A 27,060-nucleotide genomic window follows, 5' to 3' on the forward strand; every position below is an offset into this window, starting at 1 on the left:
CGCAGCCATCTGTAGCGAGCTGTGAAAACATGTTCTCCCTCCCCCCCCCCCCATCTTGTTTTTTTTCGTGGGGTGACTATCCGCAGAAATAAGAGAGTGATCTTCCCATTTACTTCTCGTCTGACCTGATTAGGGAAGAAGAGAATTATATATAAAGATACTTTTATTAAAAAAAGCTCATTTAAGGGGAAGAACTCTGCACTTACAACCATATTTGAATGTAGAAGTCATTTCCTTGTATTTGATATCAAACAAAATAATTAATTACCACTAATAAATTGACTTATTGGTTGATTTTTTAAACATGATTCATGTTTTTTTAGGTACAGTTAATAATTGTCTAAAGTTTCAACTTGATCAGGGAATCTGTGATAACTGAAGGATTAATTTCTCTTGTTGGTATCAAAGAAAATAATTAATTACCATTAATTAATTAAATAATTGGTTAATGTTTTTATTGATTCTACACCAATGAATAATAATGCAAAGTTTAAACTTGATTTGAGAAAATGGGAGAAATAATGTCTACAAATTTTTTTAACAGACAGGGCGAGTTGATATAAGCTTTGTAAAGAACAGCATCATTGAATTTGTGTATATTGTTAGTACTAAGAATCTATGCTTTTGTCCTCACTTGTTTGTAATATTACCCAATAGTAACATAGATGTAATTTACTGATTAGTAAAGTATCCCATCAAACTATCTACATCACTAAACCATAGTTAATGTGAATTTAAATTGTCAGGACTAGAACAGGCATTTTAAAACTTGTTACACCATTAGTCAGGATATTTTATTCTAGTTTTTTGTCTTTCAGAAGTAGGTACATAAAAGTTTGGTGTTTGCATTGTCAATTCTTACTTTTACTATGTGAAGCATATACTTTATTATTGAGAGTATTCATCTGGCTATGTCCATAGTCTCTCACTATAAAATGAAATTTCATGAACCTCAAATACCATATTAATTTAAAGAAAAACAATATTTAACACACAAAAAATGTTTAACCCATTCACTTCTATTTATAGTTTTAACCAAATAGTATTTAGAAGTCACCCAACTCCTTTAAAAGAAAAGAAAATTTTAAAAAAATATTTTAAAAACTGTAATAAAAAAATACTAAAGAAACATTTAATAAATAGAACAATCTATAGACTGAAACATATCGAGGGTGGCCTTACACATTTCTCTGTATCAGCACTTTTTTTTGTTATTTTTTTTCTAAAAAGAACTTTACACAGCTGGTTTTCAGTTTAAAAAAAAAGATAAGCTAAACTTATCTTCTATTTCAGAACAAGACATGAAAAAAAAATGCTGGTACCGGTAACTTCTAATTGCATCTTACTGTGTGAGTCCATGGGTAGTCTATACAGATGTTAATGCAAAGAGAAATAATGTCCATGGGTAGTCTATACAGATGTTAATGCAAAGAGAAATAATGTCCATGGGTAGTCTATACAGATGTTAATGCAAAGAGAAATAATGTCCATGGGTAGTCTATACAGATGTTAATGCAAAGAGAAATAATGTTGTAAAAAATATTGCAATACAAATTATTATACCTACAAATTTTTAATTCAACAATAATTCTATTTTACAACAATATATAGGCCTACTTTGATTGCCTTAAATTAAAACAGAAAAAAATCCCTTAAAAACAATAAATTTTTATGTTTCTACACTGTGGTACTGGTACTTTCATTTTAAACATAAAAAATGAAATCCTAATTCACTTTCACCAAAGAAATATAAGAATTTAACCAAGTGAATCTAAGGAAGAACTCTTATCATACGCAAGTCTTCAAAACTGCTGAATTAGTACTTCACCAAAAACACAGCATTTAATTCCAATAGGAGTGAATTTGTTGAAGACAATGTTATTAAAACGTTTAAAAAAAGGGAATAACCATCATTTTCTTGCCATTTATTTTATTCTGAATTTAATTTTTATTGGACCATACTAGTAACAAATTGCTAACAAGTCAATCTAATATTCCATTTGTAAACTCAAACATATTTGCAATCTTAACCAGTACAATATATTTATATTGACATTAATTATCAAGGTTTATCAAAATGCATGTTCAAAATATAGTAGATATATCTCACTCAGAATTCAAATAAAAAAACAACATTGACCACTATCATTTATTCCATTAAAAATTATGTTTAAATTGGCCTTTCATTTAGTTAAAGAGATTCTTTTATAAACCTATGGCCTGAAGAACAATTAAGCTCTTTTTTTCTGATTAAGGCCATCAAAAAAAGTCACCACAATATAAAAAAATTTTAAAAGAGAGCGATATAAAAATAATAGGCTTTCAAATTAAATGAATCTCCTAAAAAATAACATGATAAATTTGGGAAAAACACAATAAAATATGTAATTTGAAATTACAAATGTTAAAATTAATCATAAAAGACATGGTATAATTATCTAGAAATTTTTGTGGTTGACCTAATCTCCATTAAGTAATGAAACTATACAGTATCTCGGATATTTAATAACAAAATTAGAATTAAAAATGTAAACACAAAACTGATCCTCATGCTGCTAATATTTTTGGTTTCAACATTTGTATATGGTATTAATAGCACACTTCCTACGCATTACATGACAAATCATGCATAGTTGTTGTGTGAAATGAGTATATCAGTAATCATCTCCAGCTGGTCATTTGTGAACATCATCTTGTGCTGATGCCAGTTGTCATGATGGGTGCGTCGAAAGTTGGACAGTGTCTTGGTTACAGTCATCTGATGAGAAAAACAAAGACAATTCTAAAATACCAGTGAACTGTGGCATTAACAGTGTCTAAGAAGATGATTGCAATTTATTATTATACATTCAGTGTGAATATACTTTAAAAAAAAACTATTGCTATAATATTCTGTAAAATATTTTAAAGTTTTAAAATTATGTTAAAAAAAAGGGACTTTATTTTTTCAAATACAACCCTGTAAGTAGCCTGATATTTATTTTATAACTATTAGTTTAAGCCTTCTCACCTGTCTATTAGAAATTATGCATATAAAAAGGTATGTCTAAGGCTCATATTTTATCATTGCTTAAATGAAAAAGTTCCTTTTAATCTTGACATTATTATTTGAACATACAATTCTTAAGAAACAAAAACACTGGCAATGCATGGCACCACCAGCACAGCTGCAAGTCTAATTACCCCAATGGGCTGAGGATCATTCACATGAACACTCAAGTTGGCTAGCACTTGAGGAATAAAGTCAGGTACATCATAGGGGTAAGCCTGGACACAAGCACTGAGCCCCAGTATACCAGCATGTTTCTTGACTAGCCCTTGTAGGGGGACTGGTTTTATACTACTGCCATTGGTCATAGTCACTTTTAGGATCCTCAGCTTTTCAAAATATTCCTGAAAAAAAGTTCAAAGCATGAGTTGCATAATTTTTTATGAAACTACTGACAAATTTGAAAATGCTCAACAATCAAGACTGAAATCTGGTGCAAACATCATTATTAGTATTGTTATAAGGAGAAAAGAGAGTGAAAGAAAGACATGGAAGGAAGGAGTGAGACAGAAGTTTATGGATAAAGGGAGTGCCATACAAAAAATGCTGAAGATAGAAAACTCTGATGATGGAGGCAGTGATAAATAAAGTGCTTAGGAAGGTAGGAAAAAATAGATATGCAGAGAGAGAAACAAACAAAAAACAAAGCTTTGAGACCAATAGGGCTCGGAGGTGAACAGGTTAAAAAAAAAAAAAGAGTGTTGTACGCAAGAGATTAACATAATAGAGGTATTGCCTAAAGAAAGAAAACAAGTATGAGAGAGAAAAAGAAAGGAACAGGAAAGTTATGAAAAAAAGAAAAGTGAAGTTTATAGAATGTAGACAGTAAACAGATATTTTCTGTTCAAGCTCAATATTAAACATTAAACTAAAACAAAAAAGTCTGTGAAGTTGAAATCATCATTTCATTTGTATTCTCTTATATTTAGAGGATGAAGGCGTGGTGGCTGAGTGGTAAAGCCCCATGGAGCACATCATTTGGACAACTAGCTCTGACATTAGTTGGGGAAAAGTAAAGGTGGTTAGTCATTGTGCTGGCCACATGACACCCTCGTTAGCCATGGGCCACAGAAACAGATGACATTTACACCGTCTGCTCTATAGATCACAGGGTCTGAAAGGAGAAATTTACTTTTTTTTTTTATATTTAGAGGAAAAGCTCATAAAAATCTTAAGCAATCTTGGAGATGCTTGTAAAATGTAACAATAAAAGTGCATTAATTCCATTGGTTCTTCAAAGAACTCAGTTATTTTCTGATCATTGGAGCATTATGTATAAAAAAAAGTTCCTCTATGTGCAAAGCTGCTTGACTACAGCTAGAAACATAATCTTTCAAAGTATTTTTTATTGGAACAAAACCCTTTGGAAGTAATGACTATTTAGATGTAAGCATTGGACAAGGAAACAAAATATCTATAGTAAGGACTTCTAAAAGGGAAACAACTGTATAGAGTAATTTAATAATAAGCATGTTGAGAGAAAACTCTGCTGAACCACAATTAAAGCAAGAATGTTTGAGCCAAAAAGGATAGCAAGGACACATAAAACCAATGTCTAATAGTCATATAGTACATGATAATAACAATCTTTCTTGGCATGGTGTCACATTGAAGAAAGTAAAAATGCAAAAGAAATAGCAGGTGAATCACATGGACATATATATTATTTACAGGCTAGGTGTGAAATTCAGAAATTTATTACCGGTGAATAAAGAAACCCATTGCACTATAAACAGAAAAAAAAACAACCCACAAACAGTTTCTCTACTCACCAGCATATCTTTGTTCAGTTCTAAATAGTTACAGTGAATAAATCCACTCAAAGTGACTGCTGCCTTTTCTCTTACCTGTTATAAGACATTTAAACATCATTTCTAGTTTCTTGATCCTTAGATATTGAATTATAAAAATAGTATGCAAGCCATTTGTACCCTTCTACCTTGCACTTCCCAGAATGTTTAATTCTAATGTTGTAAGCTAACAAGTTGCACATTGACACCAAACAATTTGCCATTTTTATTCAACAATAATCATGCTATCACTTACATAGTAAAATTTAATTTCACCTTTGCATGTCTTAATGTAAAGTCAAAATTATCTCTTTAATAGTGAAATGGTGTATCGTTTGTACAGTCATTTATGTACTATACTATTTAGTTCTTCTAGTAAAAATATTTAAAGTGATATTTAAAATGTTAAACAATTTAGGATCCATTTTTTTTTACTAGTAAATGTGTTACCTAATTATCTAACCTTATCCCAACAACATGAGAAAATAATATCAATGAAATTACAAGATTTACACTTAGTGAGACCTTAATTACTAAAGCTAGCAGCACTAAGACCTATCGAGAAAACATTGAAAGCATCAAATTGTGCTGAACTTATTTATCTACTATAAAAAAAAAACTGTCCCACTAAGTCCTTTGTTTATAAATTGCTGCACACAACAAACCTCGAGCTGTTCATCACTTAGTAATTGTAAGAGCATGGCTTGAATTGTCTTTTTATAGTGATCTCCTTGGAGCAGGAAGAAATTACCAAACACCATTGGCTGCATGTAGTTCAGTATATTAGCTCTGGCATGCCAAGACTTTAAACCTGCCACCTGAAACATTTAAAATACTGGTAACAGAATGCAAATACGTTTACACATACAATTAAATAGCAGGGTTAGCATACTAATATAAACTAATCACTTAATCATTGATCTACTAATACAAACAAAAAAAAGGATGAGAAACTGACCCATCCCACAAATACCACATGCTGACCACATAGTTTATGTTGAGACTCTTTGTCTTCCACTAACTATTGACTCTTACATCCATTTACAATGATTCTTTTTATTTGTGACTTTTTCCCAAGTAAATAAAGATTGTTTCATCAGTTCTATATTTATATTTGTTAAAAAGGTTGTTTTTTTTCTATATAATTATGTTATTTCTTTTGTAAAAAACAAAAAAAAAAATATTTACCCCACACTGCTACATAAACAGAAATAGAAAAATGATGCCAAAGTAAAACAAGCCCAAAACAAAGCTACATTTCCCTCTAGCCACAGCACCCTCTCTGATCTAACCATAAACTGTAGCTTCCTATGCACTAACTACTGAGATCTCTAATTACCCTCTCTGCTATTCCTTCCATCATTTGTATTCAGTAAAACAGAAACTGGCAACTAGCAATGACACAAATATACCAAATATATAAAGGAGGTTTTATATCTCACTCACCTCTTTAATAGCAGCCAAGGCAACATTGAAATATTCCTTAGGAAGTAAGATCTTTGAAAGATCCTTGATGCCTAATTCAAAATCATGTTTCAGGTCTTCATCATTGACTTCTATTTGGATTTTCTGGATCTAACAACATTTTTGCAACAATGTAGTGTTTCAGCTTTATTTCTTTTATATCATTGATATCAATTTTTAAAATTATTTTTGTAGGGGATTTGTGAATATAGTGGAGTCAATCATTCTTTTTCTTCTTCTAGCCATCTTTTTTGCTGTGGATCTTTTGCAGTCTTCAAAAATATAAACAAACAAGTGTTCGGGGTTTATTCTGTTAAGGTGAAAATTGATAAGTGTGTACTATTCTTAGTTTGGAGATTATAGTTAGCTCTTTATAGGGTAGGAAATTGTAAACATAATATGTGGGGTTTATCAGATAAATGTTTGTCACATTAATGAGGAAGAACTTTGCTTTGACCTCACTTTGAACCTTTGCTGCAGGACATTTACTTTTCCTCATGTTAGATAAACACAAAGAAGAAACTTTTAGAATGGATTCTTGTAACCATCTTTCTTTCATAAACAGAAAAGCTGAAAAAGACCTACACATCTAATCAATTATAATGGTAAAAGACCTACAATTAAAGTAATCTACTTACTACAAGTAAGAGTTGAAATATTTCTTTGAGGCATGGACTAAAAGATTCAGTTAGTATTTCTCTCACCCACTCTATCACTGCAGGAAAAATGTGATTGGAAAAAAAAATATGAATAGATGTAAATTTATATCAACAAAATAAATTGTAGGATTGGTCATAAGTAAAGAAACAATTAAGAAATGTCCAAGTTTGAATATATCAAATAAAGACATGATTCTTTGTTCTATAACTTTCTGATGTTCTTCAATTTACAAATAAAACTATGTCCTAGCCCAAAGCTCCAGGAGGACAGAGGATGGGTGGAAGGGGGCAAGGATTGAACTCAGAATCATCATAACAGCCTGCAGAGCATGACCAAGCAGCTAAAAATTATGTATTAGTCATCTTTCCAGTGCAATGGTTGTGTATTCTAACATGTATTAGTTGCTTTGTACTTTCCCAAAAATGAAATAACTTTTGAGAGAAATCCTTCAAGAAATGTTTTAGAATCTGTATAATTATTTGAACTATTCATACCATATGACAATTGTCGTACTTAAATATAACACAGACAGTGTTAACATCTAAAGCTTTATTACACTGAATGATGAAAATAACTACAAACATAGTTAAAGTCAAGACACCATAGTAAAGGTCAAGACACAGAAGATAATCAGTACACAATTTCACATGAGTTCACAAATATAAACAAACACTAGGCTTTCAGCTAAGGTGTTAAAAAATAAAACAATGTAAAAACTGATCATTAAATCCTTTAAGTCCAGAATATGATACATCCTGTCATTAAGGCAGCACACTGATGATGTCTTGTAATATTACTTTCATAGCACACTGATGATGTCTTGTAATATTACTTTCACAGCACACTGATGATTCCTTGTAATATTACTTTCACAGCACACTGATGATTCCTTGTAATATTACTTTCACAGCACACTGATGATGTCTTGTAATATTACTTTCACAGCACACTGATGATGTCTTATAATATTACTTTCACAGCACACTGATGATTTCATGTAATATTACTTTCACAGCACACTGATGATGTCTTGTAATATTACTTTCACAGCACACTGATGATTCCATGTAATATTACTTTCACAGCACACTGATGATTCCTTGTAATATTACTTTCACAGCACACTGATGATTCCATGTAATATTACTTTCACAGCACACTGATGATTCCTTGTAATATTACTTTCACAGCACACTGATGATGTCTTGTAATATTACTTTCACAGCACACTGATGATATCTTGTAATATTACTTTCACAGCACACTGATGATTCCATGTAATATTACTTTCACAGCACACTGATGATGTCTTGTAATATTACTTTCACAGCACACTGATGATGTCTTGTAATATTACTTTCACAGCACACTGATGATGTCTTGTAATATTACTTTCACAGCACACTGATGATTCCTTGTAATATTACTTTCACAGCACACTGATGATTCCTTGTAATATTACTTTCACAGCACACTGATGATTCCATGTAATATTACTTTCACAGCACACTGATGATGCCTTGTAATATTACTTTCACAGCACACTGATGATTTCTTTGTAATATTACTTTCACAGCACACTGATGATTCCTTGTAATATTACTTTCACAGCACACTGATGAAGTCTTGTAATATTACTTTCACAGCACACTGATGATGTCTTGTAATATTACTTTCACAGAAAGAAAAGTAATGTTTAATATTAAGGAGATGCCCAGTGATTATGTCAGAAACAAAATTGAGTAGTCAAAGACAAAAATAAGAGAGTTGCCAAAAGAACTGAAGACTCCCAAGATTTCTGAAAAGTGTAGATGAAACTTTTTGCTTATTTGTTTTCTGGTTAACATATTTTATAAATTTTCACTGCACTATAAAATTTCACTGATCAATTAATAAAGAACCATGACCTAATCAATATTTTCATGATCTTTTATAACATGATGTTGCATGCTTATAGAACCATGACCTAATCAATAGTTTCATGATCTTTGAGAACATAATGTTGCATGCTTATAGAACCATGACCTAATCAATAGTTTCATGATCTTTGATAACATAATGTTGCATGCTTATAGAACCATGACCTAATCAATAGTTTCATGATCTTTGATAACATAATATTGCATGCTTATAGAACCATGACCTAATCAATATTTTCATGATCTTTTATAACATGATGTTGCATGCTTATAGAACCATGACCTAATCAATAGTTTCATGATCTTTGAGAACATAATGTTGCATGCTTATAGAACCATGACCTAATCAATAGTTTCATGATCTTTGATAACATAATGTTGCATGCTTATAGAACCATGACCTAATCAATAGTTTCATGATCTTTGATAACATGATGTTGCATGCTTATAGAACCATGACCTAATCAATAGTTTCATGATCTTTGATAACATAATGTTGCATGCTTATAGAACCATGACCTAATCAATAGTTTCATGATCTTTGATAACATAATGTTGCATGCTTAGAACCAAGTTTCTGCACTAAATGAAAGATTTAATTATTTTGTTTACCTGTTTTACAAAATCTAACAGCAGAATCTTTTTCATTTTTTTCATCTGGTTCAATGGATGACTCAGAGCAATCTATGAGAAGTAAATATTTCTTTGGAAACAGTAATCTTTATGTTAAACATACTTTAAAACAAAAATTATTCTAAGGATAGTTCTTAAAAATTGTTACTATATAAGTATCAAGGTTTTTTAATATTGAATAATTCATTATATCAGGATGTTAATGATGACTAATATATTATATCAAGGATTTCAATATTGATGAATTCAGCATCAAAAATGTAAACATCGCCAAATCATTATAATAAGGATTTCAATAGTGAAAAACTCATAATATTAATTAACTATTAAAATTAATATTAAACATTGAGTAAATCATTATATTAAGGATTTCAATAGTGACTAATTTAAAGATCCTTTTCTGCACCTCCATTTGTTAATTCAGTTATTTATGTTGATTTGAGATTTAGAATGTATCCATGATGCATCCATTGGGATATTGATTAGATTTTCAAACACCTAACATTGTCAAGGACTGAAACAATAGTATAGGGATGGTATGGACATTGGAACAAGGGGAAATGCAGGGTGATGGAAAATGTTAAATACAAAGTCAACTTCAAATACTGCCACAAAATGTTAAAGACTCAAAGAGATATCTATGCTCAACAATTCTTTAATGTTACAGAATTATACAATGTATTTCTTATGATTTACCAGTAAATAAAATTATACAGCATTCAAATCAACTAAACATACTAAGGAACACAGAAGAAATCAATTACAATCCATTCAAATCAACAAAAGATACTAATTTGTAGGGAACTAAAAAACCTTAGTAACTTAGTCTCTATTTACAAATGGTTTTACTTCCATTAGTTTTTATGGTTCACAAGCATTGAAATGCTTTTTTTTTGTCTAATTCACTTTATTTCACAAATGCGGAAGGTTGAACTCAAACTTGAAGTATTCTGGCTACTTTACCTCCACTATGTGAAGCAACATAATCTCTCAGTTTTTCCAGTTCAGGCAAAACTGACAAAATAAAGTCAGTACGTTTAGGTGAGAGAGTTTGGCTATCCATGTGCACTTTGTAATCATACCTTTGACATGACCTTAACAGTCTACAGTTCAAAGAAGACAATACATTATAAAACATTATCTAATTCATCTATTTATTCCTTGTGTAAGTTAAACACATGCTTTCTTGCATGAGTCTGTAAAACAATATTCCAAACATTATTGTGTAAGGTGCTAAAGAGAATAAGACACACCCCTATTCTTCCCCCACCCTTTTTCTATTCCCCTTTGTATTCTATATTTTGCTGAGTTAGCATTAATAGTTCTCATGGTAATAATGTTGTAAAATTTGCATCTTTATTACTTTATTAAAAGCGGAAAATTTAAAAACAAGTTATTTTTTAATTGATTGTAAGCAAAGACAATTTTTCGAATTCAACAGAATTTGTTTAATAGAAATTAATCTGCATTTAAATCTTAGCTGAATTGTACTTTCTCTCTTATTCTTTTAAAAATGACAAATTAAAATATTTACTTCCTTTTGGAAGCAGTTTTATCAGAACTATTTTGTAACTATTATTTTATAAAATTATCACCTCAAATTTAGAACATATCTTCTAATACAATTTTTTTTTCAACCAATGCTTTAAAAGCAAGTTTTTCCTTTTGAAAATAAGAGCTTAATGTAAAACTAACCAAAGATTGACAAAATATTCCAGACTGTAACCAGAAATTAGCTTGACCAAAATGTGTAGCTTTCTTTGAACATCATCCCATGGAAATAATATTTTCGTAAAATATTGCCAATCATGCTAAACATCTTTCACTATCCATGTGACAAGATGGTTCTGTAATATGAAAATTTATATCTTCAAATGCTTGATGTCAGGCATCAACCACTTTTCTACCTGTCAAGGGGTAGCACGAAAACCTTCTCTCGGATATACAGGAGTAATTTTTAAAAAAAGTATCATGTTAAACACAATGTGAGCATCATATAATAATTTTGTTTGTTCACTTACGATGCTATGCTATTCCTGACTATGACGGAGGTGTGAGACAGGTAGGGATGTAAACAGTTAACTATTTCATGCAAGTATGCTGGTATCTTCCAGTGTTGTGGAGAAATGGATTCATGAAGCATGTCTACTCTCCTGGAAAGACAAACAGATTGACAAGAAAAAAAAACTGGAGAAACTTTATAACTAGTCATTGGATCAGAAGTTTTAAAAATTGTCTTCTTAGAAAATTATAGGAACATAAAATTATATTTACTGTAAAATATCTAAAGCATGTATTTTATAAAACCTAACAAATTTACATACTAATTGAAGCATCATCTTTTCCACTCCAAATATGTAAAAGATTATAGTAGCCTATATAATTTGTGGCAAATGTTAGTCTAAAATTTCCCAACAGTGTGATTCTTTAACAGTTTGCAATCCTATGTGATGCTTCGCTAGTGTATTCAGAGCTAAGGTGTGAACTTTGCACTGTGAAGTTTATTGCCAGTTTGTTAAATTCCTTTTATTTCTTTCAGTAAAATCAAGATGTGAAATAAAAAAATAAGTTTTACTGGAGCAAAAAATGTAGATGTACTTATAGCCATTTAAAAAGTAAAGTTCCCCTTTCAGATCTTGTGGTCTATAGGGCAGATGATGTAAAAGTCATCTGTTTCTGTGGCCTACGGTTAACGAGGGTGTCATGTGGCCAGCACAACAACCACCCACCTTTACTTTTCCCCAACTAATATCAGGTGCCCATTAGAGCTGGGCAGACTCAGATCCTGAAATTAACATGGTTACAAAGACAGTTTGTGTGGAAACACAAAATCGGCCCCTGAAGTGGTCCACCCAAGCAGGTAAAAAGGCAGGTTTCAATATTTTCAGAAATTACATAAGAATTAAATTCGATCAAAGACAAATGACAGAGAAAAAGGAGAAAGAAGGTTGACAGATCTTGTGTGGTGCCCCAGCGGTCCAACAAACCAAAGGATGAGTAAAAATGAATGTGAAGTTAGATGTGAACGTGGCCTAACTGATGTCTTATTATGAATATCTAATTGATCTGATTGTTTTGTAAAGGGTCAATCTCTTAGTCAAATCCTCAAAAAAAAGAAAAAAACATTTGCAAAAGATTTTTTTTTTGTTTTTGCATTATGCCATAACACTTTTTTACATATTCTTCCTAATCTTTTGGTTAAGAGTATATCAGGGTAGAGATAACAGATAAATAAAAATGTGTTTTCCTTACGAAGAATCCCCAAAAGCTCCCCCATCTCCATTCACTGGATTCTTTAGCAGCAATCTGTACAGCCATTGAAGTCTTTGAGGAGCTCTGTTATTCTGTAACAGACAAGGAACATCTTGGAATCGCAAAGTACTCATAATAGAGAATTGCATACTCAGAAAATATTTGCATTCAACACATAAAGTATGGGCCTTCATGTGCTTGTTAAAATGTACCTAGTTCTAATTTGGCAGTGACTTTCAATGCCACCTATCGGATATCCCTTAGTCTGTTGAATTGTTGGTTGGCATCGCACAAGATCTGTCTTTTGCCTTGGATAGAATTTCATTCAATGACAGGCCTGTACATTTTTTTATGTCTTCCCATCACTTTCTCGTCTGCCTCTTCTTCTTTTTCTGGTACTGTTCCATGAAGGAAGGTCTTTGAGAGCCCTGAGGATCTTGTGATGTGGTCATAGAGTTTAAGTTTGCGTTTGTTGACAGTGGTTAGCAGGTCATCATGGGTCCAATCAGCATATTAATCCTGTTTGTAATCTCTTCATTTGTGTGGAATTTTTCAAGCGTTGCTGTGGACTGTGCAATTCTGGCCAGTAGTTCAGGTTTGGTTCCTTCATCTGAGACAATAGCTCCGAGGTATTTAAAACTACTTTTTTCCCCCCACTAATGCTGATGTCCCTTTTAAAGCCCTGTTGGCCATTGGTCATAATTTATGTTTATTCAGCATTGATTGGCATAACTTATGCTGGGGAAGTCTTGTCTATGTGAATCACTAAGTCAGCTAATTCTTCTTCTGTCCTTGCCAGACTATCTATGTCTTCCTCCAATGCTTACATAAACTTCAATGCCCTCATCTTCCATTATCCTTTCAAGGAAGATATTGAAAAGAGTTGGTGAAAGGAGTCAGCCTTGTCTCACTCCAACTGTGGTTTTAAAACAGTCCCAATGTTGTTGTTGAAGTACACCACACCAGTGGCCTGCTTATAGATTCAGGATAACTGTTATTATTTTGTTTATTTACATTGTACTTTTCCATTGTCACCCAGAGTGCCCATGCCCATACTCTGTTGAAAGCTTCTTGAAGTCAACAAAGACATTGAAAAGGTTCTGTTGGTGTTGTAGGTATTTCTCACACAGTATCCTGAAATTTAGGATTTGTTCTGTTGTCTAAAACCAGCTTGTTCTTCTGATATAATTTTCTAGCTGACTTTCCCTTTTTCACTGCTGATGCTACTTCAAATTCAAAGTGTAGAATAGAATATTCCTCAATGTTGGATACTGCAGGGACTTCTAGGTTTGGACTAGGAAGTACATTATCTTCAACTCTGAAGGAACATTCGAAACATGTAAAACATTTTACAAACAAACAACAAACATCAAGAAGCACTATTGCTCCTAGCCAGATGGTTATCAACTTCCCTTAAAAAGTGATATGATTTGATTCTGTGCTTCTCAGATATGTAAAGTGGTCAACCATGTTTTTAAAAATAAAGTTTACAAAAAGCAGCATCTCTTAAACAGGAGGGGAAGGGATGTGTCCAATGTGCTGATAAGAGAAGGTCACCTTTTTTTTCAAGAACAAAAAAATCTGATGTACCTACATTGTAGTTATAAAACAAAAACAAAATTTATACTTATAATCTAAAAAAAATAATTTTTAAATTAAGTGACATGGTTCATCTTCTAAAAAATAATTTTTTGTTTTTCCAAAAGATCAACAAGATTAATTCAATAGGTTTTCACCCAGTGTGATTCTAGAATCTATCCATCTTTTTTATAAAGCTCATATCAACTCATTCTGTCTGTCTGTCTGGTACAAATCTTGTACACTTTATTTCTCCAACTTCCCAAGTTGAAACTTTGCACAATTAATTTTGTTTAACATAGAAAGAAGGGAGATAAATTTAGATTTATTGAGAGATATGGAAGTAATTCCTTGCACAAGCTTTGTTTTTAAAGTATTTTACATTTGTTCTTGTTTATTTTACAATAGGCCTTAATGGTGAATGAAAAATTATAGTTCTAATAACTTGTTATAACCCATAGCAGGTGAATGTATCACCATTTTGTGAGAACTCTTTCAGTTGAATTTATAAAGAAAAAACATTATAATAATAATAATAATAATCTTTATTGTCCGTATGGAAATTTGTCTTACAATTTGTGCATTACACCAAGCAAAAACACTATTACTATAAGAAAACAAAATGTACATTCACACCAGACTCACTCATAATTTACATGTGACAAAGTTTATATCAGTTTGTTCCTATTTAATGATTTGATTGCCAGGGGAACAAGAGTGTTTGTGTCTGTTTGTCTTTGCTATCGGTGTCTTGTATCTCTTTTGTGATGGTAAAATCACAAAATCCTGACACCAAGGGTGATTCTTTATTTCTAGGATCCTGTTAGCTTTGTTATAGATGTTTATCTCAAACAGCTGTCCAAATGGGGTTTGTTTTTTGCCAATGATTTTACCAGCAGCATTTAAGATTCTATAAAGTTTATTTTTATTTTTAATGCTCAGATTGCCATACCAGGCAGTGATGTCCAGTAAGATCCATATTAAACTTTCAAAAATTACATAAATAATTTCAGCCAAAACTTTAAAAAAAAGGAAAGTAGTATGACTTGGTTATAGGTTAATCATTTGGCTGTCAAATCTAGGTTGCTTGATAAATTTTAGTAGAGGTTTCTCTTTTTATTCTATATACTTGCTCTTTTATGACATTTATTTAAACCTTGTAAGTCTTTGATCACACAAGCATGAACTTTACTGGATTCAAGAGGAAGCTTCTACCTTTGGACATGATGAATCAAAAGATGAGTGATAAAGTTCCAAATAGGAGTTATCATAAAAACAAGATTACAAAGACAGTTTGTGTGGAAACACAAACTCAAAATCGGCCCCCGAAGTGGTCCACCCAGGCAGGCTTCAATATTTTCAGAAAGAACATCCAAATGAAATTATATCAAAGACAAATGAGAAAATGAATGGAGAAAGAAGGTTGACAGATCTTGTGTAGTGCCCCAACGGTACAGCAGATCAAAGGATAGGTGCAAGTGAATGCAAAGTTAGATGTGAACCTTGCCTAACTAGTTCCCTTTCAGACCTTGTGGTCTATAGGGCAGATGATGTAAAGTTCATCTGTTTTTGTGGCCTACGGTTAATGGGGGTGTCATGTAGCCAGCACAACGACCAACCGCCTTTACTTTTCCCCAACTAATATCAGGTACCCATTGGAGCTGGGTGGACTCAGAGGCGCCTAAGGATTCCGAAGTTGAAAATCCCAGTCTTCTCCAGGATTCAAACCCGGGACCCCCGGTTCGGAAGCCAAGCGTTTTACCGCTCAGCTACCGCGCCTCTCCTGGCCTAACTGAAATCTTATAAGAGATGTAATTGTTTTGAAAAGGCTGAATCTCTTATTCAAATGCTCAAAAAAAAAAACCCATTTCCGCAATAAAAAATTGTTCACGAAAATGACATTTACAAGATTACTATTCGTTTTAACTTAGGTTTAACTTATAATGCATACTAATTAGCTTTTTCTCTTTAAAAAACTGCTTGCATAACTGATTTAAAAAATTAAATTTTATCGCTTTCCAAAAAAAAAAAGTAGCCGTTGCATCAGAACTTCAAATGGTCTAAAATATTGTGATGTCAGATTTTCAATATCTTTTCTAGTTTACGAGATCTAAACGGGACGGATGGACAGACATTTCGCACAAAACTAATAGCGTCTTTTCCCCTTTCGGGGCCGCTAAAAATGGAAACACAAAAAATTTTCTTACACAAATATAAAAAAAGAAGTATGTCCAGCTTGAGTCTGTCTCCACTGTGATATTGTTCAAAGCATGTTCAAGTAATGGTGTAATCCAAAGCCAGAGATTTTCCACCTGAAAAAAAAAAATTAAAATCACTTGTCAGTTACACTTATATTTCAATGCTTCAAAGCATTCTTAAATTTCTCACTGATAAATAATTCTATCTAAGACTTGGTTTAGCAATATTTGTAAAACAAAATTATATCTTAATAATTTATTTAAATTAAAGATTGTTTACAGGCATAAAAAAACCTTTTGATTTTTAGCTAATTTAAAGACTTTTTTAAAGCGAAGATATTCAAACCTTTGAATAAGGCCAGAGTTTTGATCCTAAGATGATGCCTGACAAAACTTCAGTAACACGCCTGTGACTCCAGACCTGTCTATCATGACTGGTATCTTTCATCAACTTCTCTATGTGAACTTGAAACTGGGGCAAAAAACTGTCTTCAAAATTGTGGAACAATCTCTTGAAATAGATAGAACATGGTTCAAACTATTTGTCAAAAGTAAATGACTTTTATAACATAAACCATTAAATTATGAAGTCTTCTGATACATAAAGGATATGTAGTAGAATAAAAGAGATATCTAGTTCATTTTTGTCATTCACCTTCTGAATGATTGCAGATCTTAGGATTTTCAGTAGGACTATCATTACTTAGAGTGACTTGGGCAACAGGACTAGTTATTGAAAGCCGATGAGCAAACAAGCAATAGAAAATAGAATATTTAAAAAAAAAAAAAAAGCTTATCTAAGGGAAAGAACAGCTAATTACTGCCATTTATCTGAAAATTAACAGGGTTTATCTCCCTTTCTGCTAAATAAAATAAAATTAATTTTTTAGTACTAAATGATTAACTAATTGTTTAATTTTTGGATTGATTCGTGTACTGACTTTGAATAATTATGCAAAATTTCAACTTGATCTGAGAATGGGAAGTGGGAGAAAAAATTTGGCAAAATGTAATAAGGTGATTAACTCTTTCTCTCCTAATTGACGATACCATCGTTGATTTGACCTCCTTACATTAAATCAATGTTTAATTTTTTAAACTTGACTTTGTGTTATATAAAAAGAGCATGCATTTCCCTTTAATTCTATACCAAATAAAACATTTTCTGATAACAAACAACAAAGCTATTGAAGCTTAATCATAACAGGGTAGTGAACTAGTAATTAGCAAAATAAAGAATTCCTTCAAAACATGGTAAAATAATTACGGAGAGAAAGAGTTAAATCCATCTATACATTCACATATCTCATTAAGTAGCATTTATTCCCCTTATTTTGATTAGTTATTTTTTTGATTCATACTTTGTCAGGTTCAATGAATAATTATGTGAAGTGTTAACTATAACTGAAAATGGGAAATGGGACAAAAAAAAACATGTTCAAACTTTTTACCAGACAGACAGACAGACAGACTGAGTTGATATAAGCTTTGTAAAAACAGAGTTTATGGAGATCTTATCCCTTAAAAAGATCAGGAATAATTTTAATCTTTTTTTTTATATTATTGTTGTCAGATTTTGAATCATGATTATGTAATTTAAAAAAATAAAAAGTTGTTTCTGGGCCTCATGGAAACAGGCACAAATTTGTCTAAGTTGACTGAAGTCCATCATTTAGCAATGGGTGATAAGTCAATGAACATGAAGCAATCTTGTAAGAGAATTAAACAAAGAAAAGAATGTAAATAGATAGTTAGAATTACTTTTGTTATATTTCCGAATCTCATATCATTATAATGGGTCAATGGACTTCTTAAAAAAAAAATTTAATAATTTTTATTTTATTTTACCAATTTAATTTTATATATTCGGCAAAGACAAAGACAAAGTACTAGTAGATAATGAATTTACAGACCTTAGAAAAATACATTACAGATGCAAGGAAAGATTTCTCTTCCTCTAGTGCAAGAAAGTTGAACAGTTTCTCCACATATTCCTCATTCATAAAGCAATCATAAATTGGTTGTTCAGCCGCTGGGATCTCATGCCTTTCTCTACAATACTTTGGCTGTTCATGATAAGGAGCAAAGGTCCATAGTTCTCTGTTATTTAGTCACATACACAAAATGTTAATGAAGGTGTTAACTTTTTGTTGTTACGAATGAGATAAAACTCTTTTACTTACTTAGACTAAGATTCCCCCGCTGCCATTTGGCACATTGAGCGGCAAGTTGTCTCCACAAAGATCTGTCATTGGCAATGTCTGAAGCCTCTTCCCAACTTGTGTCCACTGCTTTGAGGTCCTCCATGAAAGTGTGGTGCCAAGTATATGAGGAGGTCCCTGTTTGCGCTTTCCTCTTATCGGCCTAAATTTTATCACAACTCTTGGTAAGTATGGTTCATTTTGTCGGAGAATATGTCCAGCAAACCTCATGGGGTCTCAGTCACAACCTCAATAAGTGTTCGACTCCTAGTTTGGCATAGGATTTCCTTGTTTGAGACCTGATCTTTATAACTGAATCCATGATAGAAATTTTTGTTGAGCCACATTTAGTCTTTTCGTTGGGATGACAATTGTGTCAAGGTGTATTTTTGTCTCAAGTCCATTGGCTTAGCTTGTCAAATAGGTCAAGGTCTTTGAAAAATGCTCCCTGCCTTTCCTATTAAGCATGCTACATCATGGTAGGCATCCCCATTTTTTATTATGATGCTGCCAAGGTTATGTAAATTTGTCCAACACTTCAAGCTCTGATTCGCAAAATCTGACAATGGCACCCTTTGCCTTATATCCCACTCGCACAATTTAAGTCTTATCCAAGTTTATGTGGAGGCCAATTTTGGGTGCCTCTCTATCTAGGCTCTCTGTCATTTCTTGCATGCATTTATTTGTAGATAGGCAAAGTCAAAATCTATCATCTAATATTCTTGACGGCAAGGAATGAGATCAAACATCCAAGTCTTTAAAGGAAGAAATGAACAAAAGTCAACTAGTTCTAAAACAGCACAAAATGTTTGAAACTTATTTTCCAAAGAAACAAAATTAAATTAAAAAAAAAACATTTTTTTACCTGTAAAATTGTACTAAACCCTATGGTAGCTGAGTACTATTGCACCTGAATTCTAAATTGAATGATCATAAGATCAAATTCCTGTGAAGATTTATAGTGATTTTGAAGTTTGGAATTTTTAGGAACACCCCACTCCCTGAATCCATATAACTGTAATATGTACCTGAGATTAATTAAAGAAAGTAAAGACAGTTGTTGTACTTGCTACATGACACCTTTTTTAACTGTCAACCTCAGAAACAAATGAGGTCATTTTATCTACCTCAAGGACTGCAAGAGAAACTTGCTCTTCTGAAACGGTTGAGGATATAAAACATTCTCAGGGAAATTCTAAAATCTAAAGTTCCAAGATTCCACTAAAGACAAAGTTGAAAGTCTCAGTTGAGCTACAGTAAGTCATCATGACCCAGACCTTAGGTCAAGCAGTTTTTACAATATTTTTGGAAATTTGAACAAATTATGTATAGAGCTAAAAGCAAAAATGAATAGTACTTGGGCCAGGTATAGTATCCCCAATGTGCTTTCTCTATAAATACAGTCCTGTTCCAGTCTTCTTCATTGGATAAAAACTTCTTTGGATCAAATTGTAGCCAAGCATTGTCAGGTCTGTCACCTGGGAGTAGTTTGCTGTAATTTATTGGACCAACGCCTGCAGTGTGTTCAATGTTAACCAAAATTTTCTTGGCCTTCTTCTTGTGTAGCTCCATGACAGTGTTCAGTGCACTACAAGACAGCTGAGAGAGAGAGGGAGAGAGAGAGAGAGCACAGTAGTATTTGTTAAGGCATAACATAATAAAAAGTTTGTTGCAAATTGATTCTGGGCTTCACATTCAAAGACTGGATCACAAAAAAGGATCCAAAATAGGATCACAATTCAATTTGCTGACCTTCTGGCCACTCAAAAACTGCAAGCTAGAAATGTGTGGTCATATGAGATCCTCAGGGCTAGCAAAGACTTTTTTGTAGGGAACAATACCAGGGAAAAGAAGGCAAAGGAAGGGATGAGTGTACAGCATTCTTTACAAGAAGACTCATGCTGCTAAATAGCTGAACTCTTTACACAGCAGGATTAGTTGAACCACTTAGTCTGTTGCAAAAATATAGAACATAATGTGATCTCCCAACTGATTGCAACAGATATAGAACAAAATAATGTGATCTCCCAACTGATTGCAACAGATATAGAACAAAATAATGTGATCTCCCAACTGATTGCAACAGATATAGAACAAAATAATGTGATCTCCCAACTGATTGCAACAGATATAGAACAACATAATGCAATCTCCCAACCGAGGTTTCAACAGATGACTTGAGCTTGAGAGCAGAAGTTCCAATAAGAGGGAAACAAACTTACAAACATTCTACCAATGATAGAGTCACATTCTATTTTTAGATGGAAGACACTTTCATAGGGTTAAACAAATTAAGACTAACAGAAATTAAATGTCCAAAAACAAACTGTGACAAGTCAAAAACTCGCTGTCAGAGTCACTCAAAATTATCACAGCATTAATTATTATTTTCCATTATTTATTTATTTTATTTTAATTATTTGTCCATCCTACCCCTAAATCATTCACCCGCGCCACCTTTTCCTCTCCAGGCTAGACTTAGTTGACCACCTTGGAGATAGCTAAGGCGCGTCCTTTCATTTATCTGCCCTGGATCGGGGAAAGGTAGACACACAATCTCTTTTGTCTTGCCCGCCGGATGTCTGAAGGACGGTCGCGGTCGACCCCACCTTGGTTTGAATGCAAGCTAATCCTTCTCCCCCCCCATCTCTCACGTCTCTCTTTGATCTAAGAGATTACCCTGGTCAACGCACCGCGTGATACTCCAAGGTGCGGCTCAAGTCTACTCCACCCACGTGTAAGATAATGCTAAGCCTAGGACATTTCGGTGTCCGCCCACACTTTTCAGGCATATATATAAAGTTAACCAACTCAAATCACCCTCTCTTTCTCATTCGAGCTGAGCTATCGAGTCTGGACTATATCACTCATTCTTTCTCCAAGAGGAATACCTGGTGGTAAGCCGAACTTAATCACAAGTTCCATCTCAATTACTTTGTGCTATTTCCATTGGATTTTATCATGTGTATTTTGCTTAGTTCATTTATATTTAATTAGTGCATTGTGTATTTCTCACTGGCGTAAGTAGAAAACATAAACATGTGCTATGTATATATTTTAGTATTGCATTAATCTATTAATGCTACGTTGCTCAATTGACCATTGATGCAACCATGTATATATTTGTACACCTTATTTTATTTCCTTTATCTCGGTTGATCGCCTTGACGATTTTACTATCGCACTGACACTGCGTCTAGTGAAGAGATATGGATTATCCCCCCCCCCTTCTTTGTGTATTGAATTATCTCCCCTGTAGTCATTTCACTCTTACGAGAGTTGCGCCCTCTCCATTCAGGCGCGCTCCATTGTTCTCGACCCACGGTCATATGCAAACAAAGCGTCTCGGTCGCTGACCACCGCCCAACTCACCCCCCCCCTTTTTCTTTCTCTATCCACCTGTGTTGTTTATTCGAGATTATTATTTCCCCTTCTATGTACATTCTTATATTATTATTTCCCCTTTCATGTACATTTTTATATTGCTACTATCTGCCATCTATTTTCCAAATCCCATTTGTCATCATCTCCCCTTTATGCTCTAAAGCAATTTTACCAATCTGACGAATGCACCTCAGTGGAGGGCATCGATAAGATGCATGAGAGACATGTCCTAACTTGTCTTTGTTTATCCGCAGCCTCCCTCAGGTGTCTGCCTATTTATCGGATCACTTACCTGCCTTTTTGCCTACTGGCCTATCTATGTGCTTAGTGCTAACCAGCGCTGCACTTGCCTAGTTGCTATCAAGAATCACCTATTGCCTAGTTACTGGATCAACGATCCATTTACCTGCAGTTGTGCTTAGTGCTATTCAGCGCTGCATTTGCCTACTGAGATCTACCCAACTCTACTACTTGGCGCTATCGGCATTGCCCGCCTATTCGACAGCCCACCTGTCAAGCTATTAGGCGCGACGTCCCTATAGAGTCAGATCTGTGCGAGACGTCATAGCTACGCCAACCCTCTGCAACTCACTGGACATATCCTGTTACTCACACTGCCCACGGCAGATCAGCTCTGCCCGCAGCAACCTTGTGCCCACGGTATCCGGCCACCCGCCATACTGTGCCCACTACAGATACTAGAACTTGGGACTGAGACTCCACAAGAGCTATATCACCGGCGTCCCTCTACCCGCTAGAGCGCCACCTCCAGCTGCAGAACCTCAAGCCAGGACACCGCCAGCTGCGACATCAACAGGAATACCAGCTAAGTCAGAGGACAAAGTGACATATTCTCTTATTATGTGCAGGAGTGATGATTTAACATAGAATATACTAGAGATAAATGCAAACCCTCCCCCTTTTTATTATTATATGTATATTTATGTAAATAAATATCCTTTATTTTAACTTTTGTATCTATCTTTCATTGCTTTGTCTAGTTGCGTGTCTGCTCCCGATTCATATGCTGATAAGTGGGGTGTGATAGCATTAAAAATAATCATCCCCTAGACGTAAAACGTGCCAAACACGCGTCACATTTCCCCACCTGTCACACAAACAAGCAAAAATAGTTTTAAAAAGTTGCTAAAAAAGTATTGTTACTGCCCTTATTTCCTTAATAAATATACAGAAAATTATTTTTAAAAACTTACCTTCCTAATGTTTGGATGATTATTAATGCAGTTATCAGTAATTAAAGAGACAAGTTTTGGAGATGGTAATATGTCTTGATGAAGCAGCATATGCAGGAACTCAAAGCTCATCTCCCTGAACTTCCAAGCTCTAAATAGACAGGGATATGTAATATAAAGAAAATAAATATGCCTTTCTTACCTTTGGTAACGGTCAACATAAAATAAATTCACAATATTGAAAAGAAGAGTTTATGTTTTCTATACAAAACAATAACCTACAATTTTCCTTCTTTTATTAGCTCAAGGAGATCCTGTGTCAGTTTAATGAAGCTTCTGAAATTGAATCAAACAACAAAGCATGTATTTCTTTAGTCTGTCAGAAATGAATTTGAAAGCTTTTTTATGCCTTTTTGCTGTGAATAGATTTTAATATTAAAATGTAATTTAAAAAAAAAACGATATCTTTCATGGTAGTTCTTTTTGTTCATACAGAATTATTTAAACTGAGCAACATCTATTGTTTTGTTCTGTATTGTTGTTGTTGTTAGATATGTGATATAAAGATTTGTTAGATATGTGATATAAAGATTGGTGACCGGTCATTTCATCCCCGGTCACTTCATCCCCGGTCATTTCATCCTCTGGTCACTTCATCCCCTGGTCACTTCATCCCCGGTCATTTCATCCTCTGGTCACTTCATCTCCTGGTCACTTCATCCCCGGTCATTTCATCCCCAATTAAATATTTTATATATAAATATGATTATGTAGAATGCTTTTTGACATTTTATGACTTGTTACTAATTCGTTTATAGTGTTTCCTCTTCCACTTCGTTTTCTTAATGAGAAATCTTATAATATTTTGTAAATCTGGGTGTGTACTTAGCTATAGCGCTTCTATTGGATGTGGGGGTTGTAATATCATAATATTTTTCCGGATCGAAGGCCAAGGTTTGGTGGAAGTAGTAAAAAATCATTTGAGAGATAGAAGTGCGATTAGAATAATTATGATTATGCCGCGGATAACTTATCATCAAAGGCCAAGGTGTGGTGCAAGTAGTGGAAATCTTTTGAGAGATAGAAGTGCGATTACAATAATAATGACCATGCCGCTGATAACTTATCATCAAAGGCCAAATTGTGGTGGAAGTAGTGGAAATATTTTTGAGAGATAGAATTGTGATTACAATAATTATGACTGTGCCGCTGATAACTTATCATCAAATACCAAGCTGTGGTGAAAGTTCGACCATGTTTCACTTTATTTTATTTTTCAATCGCTCTTTCTGGAAAATGGGCGGTTTTATTTTTTTTCTAATAAAGGCGGGGTTCACCCATCCTCGGGATATCATGTTGCCTGTATAAGTTTTGCTTTAATTCCTTTTAAACATTAACGTGTTTCAATTTTGTCATTTAAATAAAAAATGAATACATTAAATATTGCTCATTTCATGATTTTTTAAATTACAATTTGTTAGATAAAAATGATCAGATGATGAAAATATCAGGGGATGAAATGACCGGGGATGAAGTGACCAGGGGATGAAGTGACCAGGGGATAAAATGACCGGGGATGAAGTGACCAGGAGATGAAGTGACAAGGGGATGAAATGACCGGGGATGAAATGACCGGGGATGAAGTGACCAGGGATGAAGTGACCGGGGATGAAGTGACCGGAGATGAAATGACCGGGAACCATTAAGATTATGCTCCTGTAGTCCATGTGTAAAGAAAAGACTTTGATTTAGCTCAAATTTCCTTTAGATTCTAAAATAAGAAAATTAGTCTGAATGTCCAAAGCATACACCATGATACATTGCTGGTAAAATGAAACACAGACAATGACTTCACTCCATGAGGAGCAGAGGCAAACTAGTTATACTCAGTCATTAGTCTCGATTTTCCATTCCTTAGGAGCTTTTGAGGTTATCTTTATACTACTCATGCTTGAGCCATTGAGAATACCTTCCATTGCACAACTCCCCTTCAATGACTCATTTCAAAGTTGTGACCATTTTGCTATGGCATGGATAATATTCACATTTGTAGGTTTTCACAGTTTAGTACATTGTCTACCCAATTTTTCGTACAGCTTTGTTAATATCCTTGACCTTTCTTGTTCTTGGAAACTGACAAAGTTCTCAGTAGCATGAGCAACACAAAGTTTACCTCATCATCTAGAATATTTATTGCAGACAATAGAAAATAATCAAATGCTTGAGTTAAATCTATGAATGTAGTGCAACAACACAAGATCTACCTCACTATCTAGAATTTATTGTAGTCAATAGAAACTAATCCAATGCTTGAGTTAATCTATGAAAGTAGTGCATAAACACAAGAGGATGTAACAGAACTGTGTTTAGCATTTTGATTTGGCCTATATGTCAGTACTAACACATTTTGTTTCATATGACAAAGAATTTGCTATTCATTTATTATTTTGTGGGCCTAGTATGAAAAAAAATATTTCTTTTTGAAATTGGCCAGTGTGTTCATTATTGTCTTACTGTTTGGCCAGCTCATTGTTGTGATTTTCAAACTCTACTCCTGACTGCAGTTCCTCAAAAATGGTACTGTCATTACCACAGGACACTGAGCCTTCCCTCAGAAACTTTGTTGCTGATTCAATCACTTCATCTGAAGTCTGTAAATATTAAACACATTATTATAATGAACTAATTTCTGTTTTCCAATTATCACAAACTCAGGCCTGAAAATTTTTCAACAAGCAAAATAAAAAAAAATACATTAAAAAAAACCCCACTCAGATGAAGGGGACTAATTCAGCTTATACCAGCAATTCAGTACATAAGCAAAATATAAAAAAATACTTAAAAAAAAAACACAAAGTGAATAGATTACTTTGGACCAGTCATGTAATTCAATTTGTAATAAGCCTCAGATGAAGGGGACTAACTCAGCTTCTACCAGTACACATTATTTCCACCATACCCAATCTTGGATTAAGCTGAAATTTCACACAATTATTTTTTTTACCTGACAACACAAGAACAAATTTAAAAAAATGACCAATTAGTTAATTAACTATTGGTTAATAATTATTTTGCTTGGTATCTTCAACAAGGGAAAGAAATAATACTTGACATGTGGTGGTATAAGTTGAATTAGTCCCCTAGAGGACTCTTGAGCCCTGAGTGAACATTTGTTTAAAATGCATTTAAAACATGATCCTTCAAACATTCACCAAGATATCCCTTTCTTCCCTTCCCCTGCTCAGGTACAACAAAACAGTGTAGCTCTATATATAGATCCAATCTGCAAAGCTAACAACTAAGAAATGGTTGCATCTGCTGAAGTATATGTCAGAGGCATAATGAGCAAAATGTGCGCCCAGGACAAGGTACATTTTTCCATGAACATTACATAGAAATATAGGCTGTGTGTGGCACCCTGCCTCCCTCGCCCCCCCTGAGTTCGGCGCCTGGGGCATTGTACCCCTTGCCCCCATCACTATGCCCTCTGGAACATGTACATATGTTTCGAAATCAAAGTGTATTATAAATATTGTCAACTATTTCTAAGTTTCAAAAAATATATAACTAATTGTCACTGCGTTATTTTATAAATGTCACTGTGTGATTTTATATGTTATGAATGTGGCTGTGGTTATCAATGTAGGCGTGGTAGTGACATTGGGTTCTTGTTACAAATCACTGAATAATGAAATGACGCTGGGTGTAGCAGACACAATAAGTAGTTTAATATAACACC

The 27,060-nt window shown here is 33.6% G+C and overlaps 1 protein-coding gene across 6 annotated transcripts in view; it reads right to left on the reverse strand.

Annotated features, from left to right (window-relative positions):
- Positions 1-321: 321 nt before the first annotated feature.
- LOC106071212 (proteasome activator complex subunit 4-like) overlaps positions 322-27,060 on the reverse strand; it is a 79,741-nt gene continuing 53,002 nt past the window's right edge. For 2 of the 6 annotated variants that reach the window (XM_056025013.1, XM_056025012.1), the window contains 17 exons: positions 25,836-25,972; positions 23,604-23,657; positions 23,343-23,472; positions 20,102-20,343; positions 18,457-18,643; positions 16,890-17,054; positions 16,553-16,657; positions 12,768-12,859; positions 11,537-11,668; positions 10,479-10,618; positions 9,495-9,566; positions 6,942-7,018; positions 6,286-6,414; positions 5,505-5,657; positions 4,822-4,896; positions 3,184-3,393; positions 324-2,758 (listed from right to left, as the gene is read on the reverse strand). In XM_056025013.1, the coding sequence (XP_055880988.1) occupies positions 2,624-2,758; positions 3,184-3,393; positions 4,822-4,896; positions 5,505-5,657; positions 6,286-6,414; positions 6,942-7,018; positions 9,495-9,566; positions 10,479-10,618; positions 11,537-11,668; positions 12,768-12,859; positions 16,553-16,657; positions 16,890-17,054; positions 18,457-18,643; positions 20,102-20,343; positions 23,343-23,472; positions 23,604-23,657; positions 25,836-25,972 (2,235 nt within the window). In that variant the 3' untranslated portion in view covers positions 324-2,623. Of the gene's footprint in view, positions 2,759-3,183; positions 3,394-4,821; positions 4,897-5,504; positions 5,658-6,285; positions 6,415-6,484; positions 6,798-6,941; positions 7,019-9,494; positions 9,567-10,478; positions 10,619-11,536; positions 11,669-12,767; positions 12,860-16,552; positions 16,658-16,889; positions 17,055-18,456; positions 18,644-20,101; positions 20,344-23,342; positions 23,473-23,603; positions 23,658-25,835; positions 25,973-27,060 lie in introns of those variants that run through there. The other 4 variants (XM_056025014.1, XM_056025015.1, XM_056025016.1 and 1 more) reach the window with 4 other exon arrangements.

The sequence above is a fragment of the Biomphalaria glabrata genome, chromosome 3 (genome assembly GCF_947242115.1).
Source record: "Biomphalaria glabrata chromosome 3, xgBioGlab47.1, whole genome shotgun sequence".
Classification (NCBI taxonomy): domain Eukaryota; kingdom Metazoa; phylum Mollusca; class Gastropoda; family Planorbidae; genus Biomphalaria; species Biomphalaria glabrata.